Below are 16,025 nucleotides of genomic sequence, written 5' to 3' on the forward strand. Positions count from 1 at the left end.
TTTATGTTAAAATAAATGCATACAATGTATGTATATTGATCATATCAAAATATTGATTATCCAACATCACACGGTCTGGTTTGTTTTGATAAGACACCAACTCAAGTCATTATAAGGTCAAAGACGGCACAATGTTATTGTCCAGTTTGATCTGTCTAAATAAAACTCTCAGCAATCTGACACGCAAGTAAATACAATAAGGCACTTATTGGCATCATACCTGAGATGATCATCATCGGCGGTGCAATCTCCGTAGATCGAACTTTGCAACCAACCTCTGCGCTACGTTTCCTAATCATCAGCACCATTCGCGTGGGAAGGGGAATAACTCCAACACATACATTTGCTAGGTAGGAGGCCAGTATCATTTGTTTCATAGCACCATCTTTATAAATAGAAGTTCCAAAACGAGTGATTATCAGATATCCCGGTTTTTATCGAACTTGAGTTCATAAAACTCAATAAAAAGATAATAGTAATACATTTTAGCAAGCATTTCGTTATAAACTTTGAAAATTACCTAATGAGTTTGATAATTAGCACACAAGTTTTGAAACTAATTTCAAATTCTGCCATCAATCTTGATGACATTGTTGATGGTTGATATCGTTTATTTTCAAACGACAAGTCAGGAGTCGTGAGATTGTGAAGGAATGTATTTGGGTTAATGAGTTTTGTTAATTGATTATGCAAAAAGTGCACAGCTTTACTACATATACCTTACTATAATGAGAATAAACAATGAATGTAATGGAAGACAACCAAGTCTAGGACTGCTAGTATTTAAATTGTCAGGTCCCGTATTTCAGGATTTTAACCACGAGGAAGGTTCCAAATTTCCAGGGGGTGTTTAATGTAAGAAAGAATTGAGGAAAATGGTAAAAATGCATGATTTTTAAAGAAAATTCTCAGGGTGGGGGTGGAGGTTGGGGTCCTGAAGCCCCCAAAAAACCTCTTGATTCACCACTGGATGAACAGGGTCCAACGAAACTACAAATGTAATAGACACTGGAGAAAAAACTGACAGCCACATCTTTCTCACAATCATGTCCATAAATGGGGGATATCTGTGAAAAAATTATCTGATGTCAAATACAGGAATCTCTTTGAAATAAGCATATCAAAACTGTTTTACTCACTGAAAACGTGTGGCTGAGTAAACATGTACATGATGTATATAGTGAAGATTTGTACATCCATCAAACGGTGATTGCTACCAAAAAGGGTATCAAGGCTGAGGATTCAAACTTGGACCTTCAGAGTCTAGTAGGAGGAACTAACCAATTGAACTGCCGGATCACTGATGAAAACAAATATCTTACATGCAACTTTCTGATACTGCAACACACCAATAAAAAGAGTTTTTTTTAGTCCAATACATCAATTAATGTGGTTTACTTTTCTGTTTCTTTGTTTAACAAGTGTGTGTTTAACATCGAGCAGTTTTTCATTTTTGTTTTACTCCTATTGATTAAATTTTTAACAAATTCAAAGGCAGTTTTAACTTTGTTAAGTTGTCTCTACACTTACATAACAATTTAGATGCATCTTACATCTGTATTAAGAAAATTTTGGAATTCCAAACTAAAATCAAAGTAACTAATGATTCATTATAATAAAAAAAAAGTAAATGATGAAATGAAGATGAAACTATTATTATAGAAGTCTGTGACAGCATGGTTCACACTCCTTAAACAGCTACTCACACTTCTAAATAAAGCAAACATTTGAGCAAAGCAACAAAACATTATCATAACTCACACCTCTTGCATAAGTTTACAAGTTTACAGGACAAATATTTGACAGAGAAAATATCTCCAGTTGCGTAAACATGCATAAAAACCATGGAATTTAAGAATGAACAACTGTAACTCAGTGGTCACACATGACAAAGTCAATGCTTGCTATATACGCCCTTCGTTTTCTGTTTACAGGGGAGATAACTGGGTGAGCCCTACAACATTTGTAGGGAAAAAGTTACAGGGGAGATAACTGGGTGAGCCCTACACCATTTGTAGGGAAAATAGTTACAGGGGAGATAACTGGGTGAGCCCTACAACATTTGTAAGGAAACAGTTAAAGGGGAGATAACTGGATGGAAATCAATGAGGAAAACTAGGCAGCGTTCAAATTGCTCCGGGACCAAGATCAGGAAACGAGCTTAAGTCTAAAATTGTCTTCAGTTTTGACTTACATGGAACCAATCATAAATAATGTCATGAAAAGTGACATCATACATGATTAGTTGAGCAAAAGGACAAGTCTAAGATTGTTTCATGATCCGAGGGTGAACCAACAAAACTTCCTACAGGCATTTGGAACAAGGCCGATGTTACAAAAATATTGATACTTGTATTACGAGTGGTGCAGTGTGGTGTGTTAAAACAAAACCAAATGACTGACTAATACTAGTATTTGTGCATAAAAGAAGGTCAATTCACATCTAATTTTAAGTAATTGTTATCAAAATGTGTAGCAAATGGGAGAAAAAAGGACATAGTCTCCTGATTCAGAAAACTCCAAAACTGGGCATTCTGAGTTCTGCCTATAATGTGTTTGTCCAACAGCATTCATTTATCATGGAATATTTTGGACAGTCAGGCCATTTAATTGGATTAATGAATGAGTCCTAAGTCACATGGGAGATACAGGGAGATATCACAGATTGGAGGTAACATAAAACAAGAATTAGTCTCAGGGGAGACAACTGGGTGGTGGGGGTTGAATAGAGAAGCACTTATAGGGAAGACAATTGGATGGTCAGGATAAGCAGTCACAGGTGAGAGAACAGGTAGGCCAAGACTTAAAAAGAAAACAAGTCACAGGGAGGGGGATAACAGGCTGGCCAAGACTTATGAATAAACCAAGTCACAGGGAAGGGGGATAACAGGCTGGCCAAGACTTATGAGGAGAACCAGTCACTCCATTCCCACTCTTCTGCACAGTACAGCCGCCACATGTAAAACACATTCACTACCAGAATCTGCAGCACACGGCCCAAAACAATGTCACTTGGATAAAAGTTTTGCAGGAACTCAAGGGGATAGAATCTGGCAAAAGAAATCCCCTGACTAGCGTAAAACAGGTTTGTAGTCATCTGAGTGAACATAAAAATCACAGCAAGCTTCATGGTGAGGGGGGATCTCCACGGTGATAGATGTGCCTCTTGATCGAAGTAGTCGTCAACGGAGTCCTCCTGTGAGAGAAGGATGATTTACATACAATACCTCTACAACATGATGACAAGATTTTATACAGCTTTAGGACACATGCACATTAAATCCCTAGTATGTATGTAAAGCAAAATGATTTGTGAACTTCTTACTTATAAATCATTGTGACCTTTAAAAAGGAAAATAACAAAAAACAGGTTTGGTGAAAAATAATAATTTTGATACATGTACATAAAGTAATAATAATTTCAATTCAGTGCACACGTACAGTATCAGCAACAATACTATGTCATTTAAGCTCACACTGAATGCTAGTATCGTAACATGGCAACATTAAAGGAGTTTATCTGAAACTCAAAAATGCATTTTTATCATTGGGAGAAAATATATTTTCCTAAATGAATGCACAAAGCATATTTTAACATCTGAAGAGCATGAACTTATTCTGAACTTGTCAAGATAAATCATTCTACATACCGCACAATTACATAGAGTAAATATAGTTCTTGTCAAAGTAACAAAAAAAACAATTGAACATTTTAAACAATTCTAACCTTATCAAAGAAGTTTTTGGTAACCTTCTCAGTGATGTACAGTATACTGTACAGGCGAATACCAAGGGTGACCAAGAAAAACGGCTGCAGGAACTTCATCAGGAACTGGAGAGCAAGACCAGCATTGTCTAGTCAACAGAGTTATATCAATTTAATATTACAATAACACCTCCCATGACATTCAAACATTTTGGTGATGCAGGGCTAGACAATAAGGGTAGTCCATCAATCTGAGACAAGTGGACTCTCCAGCTGGACTAGTGGTTCTAAAAACTGTTAGTTATCTTGTTCTTATTTGATATTAATCATCATATTGAATAATATAAGGTTAGTGTAAATTGCACATGAAATTGGAAATGACTAGTCTGACTGACTAGTGGATTTTAATATAAATTTCTAGTCCTGATTATAGGCAACCCTCACAATTCACGGTTGTTTGTAAATAGCACAAGGCTGAGCTAAGTTTTTACACAAATTAGCAATTCAACTTACAAAAGTGGCAGCCGACTGGGTATGTTTCCATAAAATTATATAATTCAAGCACTTTTTTTACAGGCCATAGGACCATTAATATATTGTAATGGTATACCTATTGAGCTGCCGATGATGTATCTTCCGATGCTGATTAGGGACTGCCTCTTGTCATACCTGTTAAATATAGGAACACATATCTTAGTCTAAAACACTCTTAGACATCATCAACATAACTACTCCTTTCTTAATTAGTCTAAACCTCAAATTCTGCCTGTTAACAAAATCGAAAGCTTTCTTATAGTCTATGAAACAACAATATAGCTTCTTTTTCTTCTTTAAAGTTCTATTAATTAACGATTGCAAGACAAACACAGCATCTTTGGGTTGACATATGCTTTCTGAAACCAAATTGAGCGTCACTTATTTTAGAATAAGCGGTATCAAATTCAATAAGTCGACTTTTTAAGGTTGCTGTAAATATTTTGGCTAAACGACTTTGAACTAATTACAGTAATTCCTCTATAATTATTTGTGTCATTCTTATCCCCCTTTTTATTATTACCTATTGACCATATGGAAGGATAGTTACTAGATTTGAAAATTTTATTAAATAATTTAACAAGACAAGGTAATAAAACGGCCACCAAGCCAGGTGCCCTGACAGCTGTATAATGTATATCTCCCTGCCCTGGGTAACAAGACAGCCTATAATTGAAAGATAACTGAAACAGCAATTAATTTACCACTTGACTTTCAGGTCATTATTTCACTCTTAACAATGAGGATATCTGTAAATTACCTGTATCAGGTAGATAGTGAGGATACCTGTTTTTACCTGTACCAGGTAGATAATGAGGTTACCTGTATCATACCAGTACCAGGTAGATAATGAGGAAACCTGTAACTTACCTGTACAAGGTAGATAACGAGGATACCTGTTATTACCTGTACCAGGTAGATAATGAGAATACCTGTAACTTACCTATACCAGGTAGATAATATGGATACCTGTAACAAACCTGTATCAGGTAGATAATGAGGATATCTGTAACATACCTGTATCAGGTAGATAATGAGGAAACCTGTAACCTACCTGTACCAGGTAGATAATGAGGATATCTGTAACATACCTGTATCAGGTAGATAATGAGGATACCTGTTATTACCTGTACCAGGTAGATACTGAGGTTACCTGTATCATACCAGTACCAGGTAGATATTGAGGATACCGGTTATTACCTGTACCAGGTAGATAATGAGGTTACCTGAATCATACCTGTACCAGGTAGATAATGAGGTTACCAAGTTTTAAGTTTTTATTTATTCACTCCGACACACTTACGTGTGTAACAAGAGGTCACATACATATAGTAAGTATGATACATGGCGTGTGATGTACACAATTACAACATTGTACACAGCATAGATACATATAGAAGTACAGAAATAGTACAGAAATTAAGTTAATATTTTTTCAAGCTTTTCTATGAATTTACAAAGTTTTGTGTGAATTTTTACATTAAATATATTAAACAATCCTTGCATTTTTAATTGACTTGGATAAGTGAAATAATATTTTGGTATATATTTCTCTCTTAGACATTTAACTAAAACACTTTCACATATAAATAAGTAATGAAATTCATCTCCAATGTACAAATTACATAATGTACAGGTTCTTTCTTGACGAGGAATACCTAACCATCTTCCTTTTTCTATGGGTAAATGCATATTGCAAGAACGGAATTTACACATTATTTTCCTATCATTTGTATTAAGTTTAATTAAATATTTTTCTTGTTCAAACTTTGTCTTTAATATTGAATATGTTTGTCCTCTAGAGGAGTTAAGAATATTATCAAACCATTTCTGTATAAATTGATCCTTCAGTCTACTTTTCACAAGCCTCTTAATTTCGTCTTTTGAAAAAGAACATGTAGATTGATAGTACCACACATAGTTCAGGCCAGTTTGAGAAAAAATATCTTTAACATATGCGAGCCATTTAAATAACATAGTTCCATTTTCATGTAATGTATACATAAGCTTATAAATAGTACTTGATAACTTACTAGAGGTAATCAACTTATGCCAGAATACTATTATTCTACATTTAATTTCGATGTCTAGTGGGTATCTTCCAAGCTCACCATAAACAATGAAATTTGGTGTACTTTTTCTTACATTTAGTATATATTTACAAAATTGAAGATGGATTTTTTCTATAATATTTGTGTTTTCAAAACCCCATATTTCTGATGAATACAGAAGAACTGGCATAATTAATGAATCAAATATCTTCAATTGTAGATCAACTGGTAAAGATATGTTTCTCAATTTCTTATAGACAGCAAACACTGATTTCTGTGCTTGTTCAACAATTTTTTTCCTTGCTTTAAAGAAGCTACAACTAAAATTAAAGAATAATCCTAGATAGGTATACCCTTCCAGTATTTCTAATTCTACGTTACATAATGTAAAATGGGGAGTTCTTGCACATTTTCTTTTTGAAAAGATGACAATTTTAGTTTTTCCTGAATTGATAGTTAACTTCCAAGTATTACAGTATTGTTCAAATTCATTTAAAGCTAACTGTAAACCATCTGGTGTTTCTGAAAACAGGACAGTATCATCGGCATATAAGATAATGAATAGTTTGAGATACACTCCAATGTTATCAATACATAATTTGTCTATTGTTTGAAGACAATTTACATTTTTTTCAACAAGATAAGTTTCTAAATCATTTAAATAAATTGCAAACAAAAATGGCGATAAATTTTCGCCCTGTTTTAAACCGATCTCACAATTGAACAAATCCGACTGTTCACATCCATTTTTAACACATGATTTGGTTTTATCATATAGCTTATAAATAATATTGAAAATTTTTCCAGTAATGTTGCTTTTTTGGAGCTTTTTCCACAGACCAACTCTCCATACAGAATCGAACGCCTTACTAAAATCGATGAACGTACAATAAAGTTTTTTTCCTAATGAAAAATATATTGAGATTAAAGAATACAATACAAACATGTTATCGGTTGTAGAATGACCCTTTCTAAACCCAGCTTGTGCACTGCTTATCAGGTCAAATTCGTCAGAAATTTTATTTAAACGATTATTAATAACCGAAGTGAAAACTTTGCCAAGGCACGAGACTAAAGTGATCGCTCTATAATTATCCGGATCTTTTGGATCGCCTTTGTTTTTATATACTGGTTTTATAATACCGATCTTCCACACATCTGGTATAGACGCAGTATTCAGAATAAGGTTAAATATTTTTTGATAAATTGGTAAAAATACATCCATTGTACTTTTTAGATATTCATTTAGGATTTGATCTATACCAGAGGCTTTACTATTCTTCAAATTGATTAAAGAAAATTTAATTTCATCAGTGGTAATTTCACCATTCAGATAATCATCAAAAATACTATTATCAGGATTTTCCAGCTCAAAATCGTCATCATCATAAACAGACTTGTTCAGATCCTTAAAGTATTCATATAATTCAGTAATACATATATCAGCATTACCTTTCTTTACAGATCCGTCACATTTATTCAAAATATTCCAGAATTTTTTTGAATCCATTCTAGCAGTATTTCTTAACTCGCTTGACAATTTCTCCTGATAATTTCTGTAATTTTTATTCAATGTTTTTCTATAAACTTTACTAGCTCTATTGAGATTAGTTTTATTTATAGGATTATTTACTTTGTGAAATAAGGCCTTGGCTTTATTAAATTCAACTCTGTTTAAGTGGCATTCCCTATTAAACCAAGGTTTATTATCACATCTCAACCTCCGTTTCCTGTAAGCATTGTTACTACCAAAAACCTGCTTAGCAGAGCCTTTGAACAATTCACTAATTGAGTTTACAATGTCATTAATTTCGTTATTGGTTACATTGTCGTGTTGTTTATTTAATAATTCATTTAATTTATCATTAATTCTATGGAGATTACCTCTTTCATCATCTAGTATATGTTTTACAAAATCTTGTTCTTTACAGGATTTCCACTTTGTATATCGATTTTCATGACATTCGGTATTATATATACATTCATCAGTTAATTTACAAAGGCTAAATACAAGTCTACAGTGGACATCTGATATGAGTGGGTCAAAAACTTTGATTTCAAAATCTGTTGTATACCGAAACATATCTGACGACAGCAATAGATAATCTATAACGCTGACATCACTACATGTAGTTTTACCTATTTGTGCATCATTTCCAATCCGACCATTGGCAATATACATATTATTTTGCTTGCAGAAGTCAAGCAATTTATTGCCATAATTATTAACTTTAGCTTTACATTGACTAGCCCTTCGCAGAGGAACATTATATAATTTCAACTTTTCAATATCATAGAGATATGAGTATAGCTCATCATTTTCATCTAAGTTTAATGAACGAATGAAGTTATCATCTGGTTCTACAAAATCATCTCTAACTTGGGTTTTAGCATTAAAATCTCCGACTATGGCGACTTTGTTACCATGATGGGATAATTCTATCATCTCCCTTTCAATTTCATTGAACGCTTCCGGGGATGCATACTTAGTATTTTCGGGAGGTATATAAACACATCCCAGTAGAAAATCTAGATCAGAGTTCACAACGTGTTTTGAAAAATTTACCCACAATACATATTCTGATAAAGTTTTAGGAAAAGTCAACATCGACTTGAGAGTTTTCTTAAAAATAATTACTATACCACCAGATTTTTTATATGCATTAGTTCTACATTTAGCAAAATATTCATAGTCAGGCGGTAGTTGTAAATGATCCAGATTATCAATCTTGCTCTCTGCAAAAATAAGTATGTCATGTGCTAGGATTAAGTCTTCAAACTCAGGCAAAAGTATCTTAGACTTAATACCGCAAACATTAAGGAAAGTAAACTTGATAGTGTCTTTATCAATGTCACGGGGTTGACCTCTTGTCGCGTCTCCCTACATGGGGCGACTGTCATTGCGGGGGTTTGGCACGTGACGAGCATTACGGAACTGATGCTGACCACTAGGGGGCGTGGCTGTCTGCCGTCCTTGGGCCGATGAGTGCCATCCAGGTCCTCTGCGAGAATCAGGAGGATGATCTCGGCCTATGGGAGGATGACTAGGATGATGATGCTGAGGTGGGATGTAAAGGTTACCGTCAATGTAGAGTTTATCACCTAGCAGGCGAGCGTGCCTTCCATGCCTCTTGGCTTCCTTAAACACCGGATAGAGTAAACGTCGCCTGTCATTTATTTCCGGCGGGAATTGCTCAAATACAGAGAATTCTCTTTTCCCCGCTAGTTTTGGGGCAGCCTTCAACACTTTGTCTCTATCTTTTCTGCTAGAGAATTTAGCTACTATGGACCTAGGTTTATTATCGGATCTTTTCCTCAGCCTATGGGCAACATGAAGCTGCATTTCCTCTTCAATACCGAGTTCCGTCTTGATGAATTCCTTCACAACAGCCTCGGTGTCTTCATCACGGTCAACATCTGGGATTCCTCCAAATAACAGGTTGTCCTTCATCGATCGTGTTTGGATCTCGAGTATTTGATCTTTCAGTAGGCGATTTTCTTCCCGTACCTCCTCCCGTTCAAGTTCCACTTTGCTGACTCTCTCTTCAAGAATGGAATGGTCGAAATCCGCACCCTCGAGCTGTTCACTGTGTGTTTTAAGTTCACGTTTAACGCCTGATAACGAACTCTCCATACTGCTAAACTTGCCCTCGATGACACTGAGTCTAGACATGATTTGATCCAGTGTATCCAGCTTAGTTAACCGTTGAAATATGTCTCGAAGAATTTGATCACTGAAGTGTGGGGAAATGGTGTCAGGAGTAGGCGAGGTTGCCTGAGGGAACATCAACTGAGGATTCGCAGGAGAACTGGGGGGTATACACGAGCTTTGCATAGGGTACTGCGGGTACTGCGGGGCAGGTTGGAAACATGGTTGCGTGGCGGCCACATTACCATGTGGGGTACCATAGAGATCTCTATGTGCCATAGCCATTACAGTACTCGTGTCCGTATGAGATCTATTACGTTTCTTACCCATGGGCTACACGTGCACACAGTTCAAGGTCATACTGGTTAGTTTACCGTTCTTACACAGTAAACGCACATTAAAATCCGTATTATACAAAAAGATGAACATGTATATGTACATGTACGAATAAACGTTCATAAATAAACCACAGCTTTCCAGGGTGTAACTCCAGTACTAACATACATGTCACATAGGTGAGTATAGTAGTCTGCACGTGCAACACAGGTATCGTTCAGGTACATGTGTGTACCTCAGGTATACAGGTAATGAATGCTATTATGGTCCGCAAAGGGGATATTTCAAAATATTTTTTCAAAATAATGTTATCATTATGTTAGAAATGATCTCACCGTCACACAGTCCAATATTGGGGACTTTCCGGGGTTACTAGAGAGGCATTCTCAGGATAAATTACCGGAGCTCCTTCATACGCTTCTAACCCAACGCCGCCATGTTGCTCCATTAAGAGATATGGCTGTTACGAGCCTACCGTGATGGCGCGCGCTACCTCGATACCTGGTGGTAGAACGCCGGGATGATGGCTAACACAGTTGTAAGATTTCTGAAATGAGTCCACAAGTTTCTAGTTTTGGAGATGCTCTAACAATTCAAAAAGATAACTTCGGTTCATACACTGTATAGCATATGGAATGAAAACATTTTATCATATTATCGACAGTGTATGCGAATGACCATCATCAAGTCTACTGTTACCTGTATCATACATGTATCAGGTAGATAATGAGGATACCTGTTATTACCAGTACCAGGTAGATAATGAGGTTACCTGTATCATACCTGTATCAGGTAGATAATGAGGTTACCTGCATCATACCAGTACCAGGTAGATAATGAGGATATCTGTAACATACCTGTATCAGGTAGATAATGAGGATACCTGTTTTTACCTGTACCAGGTAGATAATGAGGTTACCTGTAACATATCAGTACCAGGTAGATAATGAGGAAACCTGTAACTTACCTGTACCAGGTAGATAATGAGGAAACCTGTAACATACCTGTACCAGGTAGATAATGAGGATACCTGTAACTTACCTGTACCAGGTAGATAATGAGGATATCTGTAACTTACCTGTATCAGGTAGATAATGAGGTTACCTGTAACGTACCAGTACCAGGTAGATAATGAGGAAACCTGTAACTTACCTGTACCAGGTAGATAATGAGGATATCTGTAACTTACCTGTACCAGGTAGATAATGAGGAAACCTGTAACTTACCTGTACCAGGTTTCAGGTGTGTTGAGGGGATGATTGATAAGGTTGGTTTCATCCTTCATGGTATACAGCACTGCCACACAGCACAAACACGAGAAGGCAGCATCACACAGGATACCTACAAACACGAGAAGGCCGCATCACACAGGATACCTACAAACACGAGAAGGCCGCATCACACAGGATACCTACAAACACGAGAAGGCCGCATCACACAGGATACCTACAAACACGAGAAGGCCGCATCACACAGGATACCTACACACACGAGAAGGCAGCATCACACAGGATCCCTACAGACACAAGAAGACAGCATCACACAGGATACCTACAAACACGAGAAGTCAGCATCACACAGGATACCTACAAACACGAGAAGGCAGCATCACACAGGATACCTACAAACACAAGAAGGCAGCACCACACAGGATACCTACAAACACGAGAAGGCAGCATCACACAGGATACCTACAGACACAAGAAGACAGCATCACACAGGATACCTACAGACACGAGAAGGCAGCATCACACAGGATACCTACAAACACGAGAAGGCAGCATCACACAGGATACCTACAAACACGAGAAGGCAGCATCACACAGGATACCTAAGAATTGTATAAAGCCTATTAATATATAACATGTTCATATATTTAGACTTCAATCATTCAGCTGACAATACATAAATCAGGGCAAGCAAATAGCTTCCTCATAGCTCAAAGGTTCTCTTTATGCGATATCTACATCTTTTTGTCTACCTGGGAGAGTGGGTGGGGAAAGATGTCCACTGCCAGTGTTTTTATTCCCCCTCCCAGTATTTTCTGATAAAATTGAAAGTACACGTACAGTACAGTGTACCTTGAAATTGGACTAGACAATGACCACTGATAGGTCCATCCACCATTCATAAACCTCTTGCTTGTTGAAGTTCAGAAATATGTCCTGTCCCACACAGGACTTGTTAGAAAAGGATAATTATGGAGACAAGAAATTAATTGGAGGCGAAGCAAAGGGGACAGGTATGTGATTGGAGCGAGAAACAAAAAAAAAAATTGATGGGAGACAGGCAGGGGTAGTGGAGAGAGAGGGAAGAGGGTTTCACATTCCTGTAAAAATCACATCAGATTATTTAAAGTGAGAACTTTGCTAATAAGGGAGTAACATTTTGGCAATGGAGAAGGGGCGTTGTACGTGGCAGGTGGAACAGGGGTCTTGGACCTCTTACCTTCCTGGGACATCCACATCATGTTGTGTACAGCCAGACACAAAACCAATACTAGGAACAGCAGCCTGTGAGGAATGTATTTATTATTTAAAATATTTGTAATACACTATGTAACACTATCTATTCAAAAATGGCAGTTATAATTGTAAATGACAAAAGATAAAGATTGATTAATTGTGTCTTTATTTGAAATATGAACGTGGACATTTATTGAAAAGTTAAGTACTGTAATACATCAACATTTGAGAATTGTTACCTACCATAACTGTACCAAGGAGCCCTCCTTATAGATGGCCAAGCCAAAGGATGCCATCATGGCATAGCACAGTGATGTGAAACATACCAGTGCAAACTGAAACAAAGCATGTTCTTTATCCTGTGGCCATATAATTATATATAATGAACTTATGTAAAACCTTTCACCATTAACTGTATCATACCATTTCAGTGTTTCCTCCAGATAGGGGAATTGTGAACATCTCCCATAAATTTACATATTTTGACTATAATACAACCAATGCCCCCCATTTTTTTCAAACCTTGAGAAAATACTGCTTTTTTTAATTTTTTCAAGTTAGGAAACATCACAATCAATGTTTGAGTACTTGTTCTTGTTAAATCATATTGATACAAAATTAATTTCAATAATTTCCAAAATGTTAATATAATATTAAATCTCCAAATTATAGACGCAGCCCTTGAGGAATGTATTAATGACTCGCAACATTAACAGCCACCTATATACAGTATTAAACATGTTTATTTTTAAAAGGACGAATATTTTTTATTTTTTTAAATTGCAAAATTGAACTGACTAAATTAAATATCTTAATCTATAATACAGTTTATACAATAATGGATCGAGGATGAACTATTACAATGGACATTAAAAATACAAGATTTATTACTATTGATCATGACAAGACGTGCGTATGATATTATGTATCGTGGGAAACCCATGTTCGATTGTTCTAGCAGGTTTTTATCCCACGTGTTGCCATGGGGACAGCAGATCCATGTTGGTTTCTTCAGTTTCCTCCAAACATAATTCATCGACGACCCCCCCCCCCCCCCCCCCCCCCCCAATTGTGTTGGGGACCCACGTCCACGTCCACGTTAAGTCACCTCTTACACCATGCAGTGGGATTACTGCAGGTGCGCAATAGTACAATAGTACAATGTACAATCGAATGTGGGTTTCTGACAATTGACATTATGTTACATGTGTGAAACCTTATACCTTTAAAACTGGAGATTGCTCCTCTTCAATTTTTTCCGTCACCCTCTGACTGACATGCATAACAAAATTGAGGGCTAACACAATCTCAGCAACCTGGAGTCCAAACTCGGACATCCATAGGACTTTGTCGTAAATCCATACCAGTGGATAAGGGATAAGGCTGACTGGTAGGTACAAACAGATCAGGCCCAGGATCCCAATGTTGAGGTATGGCACCACCTGGTGCTGAACAGACAAAGTCTAAAATTAGTGATATCAAATACAATTTCCCTCTCTTTTCAAAAGCCAAAATTTAAAATGAAATGCATATTGAATTGTTTCATACAATCACTTTAAAAAATGTCTAATATACTTTTTATGATTAAAAAATTACACAAGAGGACAATTTTTGTTTCAATGAGATGGGAATTTGAATAATCTGTACAAAATGGGCCCATTTTCAATTTGATATGGGTCTGTTAAACGGACCTAAAAATGGGGGTGCCTTTGTGATATGATGAAACCCTGACTGCTGACAGTTAGCTTTGTCACTCCAATCAAATGTTTCTTCTGACAATTATTTAGTTATGAAATGAGGAAAGCAGAATGTTAATTCATTAGGCAGGAACCATTTTTTCAAAAGCATGATCATGTGGATGTCAGCATATTTTAATGTGCTTTTAAATAAAAGTAGTAAATAAACCAGTCTATAACAGCAATGAATCAATTTTTTCACATTTTTACATTTCATTACCTTGGTGTTTCTTAATCAAAATGAACTATAGCTATTACCCGGTATATGCAGATACAGTACATGAGCATTTTCTAATTTATTTTTTACCAACAGCGTTTATACTGTTGTTGCATATTTTGAATATAGGTTTTGAGTCAAAATGTTGATACTTTGGCCAAAACAAAACCCTAGCAGGAAAAAAGGCTCCCACCTACATTTGTAGATCTGCCCACAAGTTGGGTCTGTTGTCGTCTGCTTCAGAAAAATCAAGTAGTTTAATAAACACTAGATGGCTATCTGAGATAGAATACATGTAATCATAATACATGCATACGGTACTGATGATTTGGTACTGAATTGTTTTGGTACTAAATGTTAAATGTTATTTTTAATATTTTTTATTGATTTTCAGCACTTTGACAAAGTTTGAAATTTTTAAAAATGCATTTTGTGTCCTGTGTGTTGCCAATTTCATATTTTAAGATTCTCCAGCATTTTTGGTCTTCACAAAATTACTGAAACATCCTATTGCAATGTAGGTACTGAAACGTCTAGAATTTGTTTGCATTATCAGATTGTGTTGCATACTGTTGAATATTATTTATATGTAAATGTGATGCATATGTTACATTATATCAAAATTTTGGGTGACTATGCAATCATTTAGGGGGGCTTGTTGAACCTTATTTTAAAACAGTGACACACAAAATAAAAAGGACCAAGTGTCGAAAATGCGTGTAAAATAACAAAACGAGTTTTGGGCAGTAGCTGCATAGCAGTAGTTTGTAGTTTTAAAAGCAGCAGGTTTATCTGTCTGTGTAACGCTTAAATAAACCTATTTTGTTGAGAAGAGCTGACATGTTTTATTTGCCAAATGATGGCCAACATGAGGTCTAACAGGTCCTTACCAAAACACCTGGCACGAACTCGCTGCATAGGACATATGCATACAGAAGGAACGACACGCGTAAAATAAGATCAACTCCACAAAATGAGCCGTAGATTGGCACAGTCACCACGCACAGATATGGCAAAAATTCCACAAACAGTGCCACTAAAGAAATACACATCGCTCCTCATTCTGCAAAAGTCAAAATAAGCGGCAGATTGCGTCCATCTTACTTCCGGTAAATTGATAAATACTACATTTAGAATCGCCAGACTGATATTTTAATTCCGGATTTTATTTTTTCTTCTCAAAATATGAACACATGAAATCTCTCTATAAGTGCATCATTTTTTTCTCATCCACGGTAACATTTCCTGTGATAAAACAGGGTATAAGCTTATTCAAGCTCTACTCTAACCAAATACAATATCTGCATCTAATTTAATTCCTCTGAAAAGAA

General features: G+C 36.1%; 1 protein-coding gene across 2 annotated transcripts; it reads right to left on the reverse strand.

Annotated features, from left to right (window-relative positions):
- Window positions 1-13: 13 nt before the first annotated feature.
- LOC110463107 lies at window positions 14-15,797 on the reverse strand. 2 transcript variants are annotated; one of them, XM_021517456.1, is made up of 9 exons: window positions 15,585-15,797; window positions 13,965-14,189; window positions 12,985-13,076; window positions 12,725-12,789; window positions 11,503-11,617; window positions 4,317-4,375; window positions 3,728-3,855; window positions 2,903-3,196; window positions 14-2,852 (listed from the first exon to the last, which is right to left on the reverse strand). In XM_021517456.1, the coding sequence occupies exons 1-8, from the start codon at window positions 15,744-15,746 to the stop codon at window positions 2,903-2,905; spliced, it is 1,140 nt and encodes a 379-aa protein (XP_021373131.1). In that variant the 5' UTR covers window positions 15,747-15,797; the 3' UTR covers window positions 14-2,852. The 2 variants fall into 2 exon arrangements, with proteins under 2 accessions (XP_021373131.1, XP_021373130.1); XM_021517455.1 differs by having other exon boundaries at window positions 14-3,196.
- Between the last annotated feature and the right edge of the window lie 228 nt (window positions 15,798-16,025).

The sequence above is a fragment of the Mizuhopecten yessoensis genome, unplaced genomic scaffold, assembly GCF_002113885.1.
Source record: "Mizuhopecten yessoensis strain PY_sf001 unplaced genomic scaffold, ASM211388v2 scaffold10867, whole genome shotgun sequence".
NCBI lineage: Eukaryota > Metazoa > Mollusca > Bivalvia > Pectinida > Pectinidae > Mizuhopecten > Mizuhopecten yessoensis.

What these genes read in the sequence shown, in the direction of transcription:
- LOC110463107 (XM_021517456.1), bottom strand. Translation starts at nt 15,746, where the DNA reads ATGTGTATTTCTTTAGTGGCACTGTTTGTGGAATTTTTGCCATATCTG. An exon ending in GATGTGGATGTCCCAGGAAG is followed by an intron (nt 11,618 to 12,724) that starts GTAAGAGGTCCA and finishes TCGTGTTTGTAG; the next exon opens with GTATCCTGTGTGATGCTGCC. An exon ending in CATCATCGGCAGCTCAATAG is followed by an intron (nt 3,856 to 4,316) that starts GTATACCATTAC and finishes TCTGTTGACTAG; the next exon opens with ACAATGCTGGTCTTGCTCTC.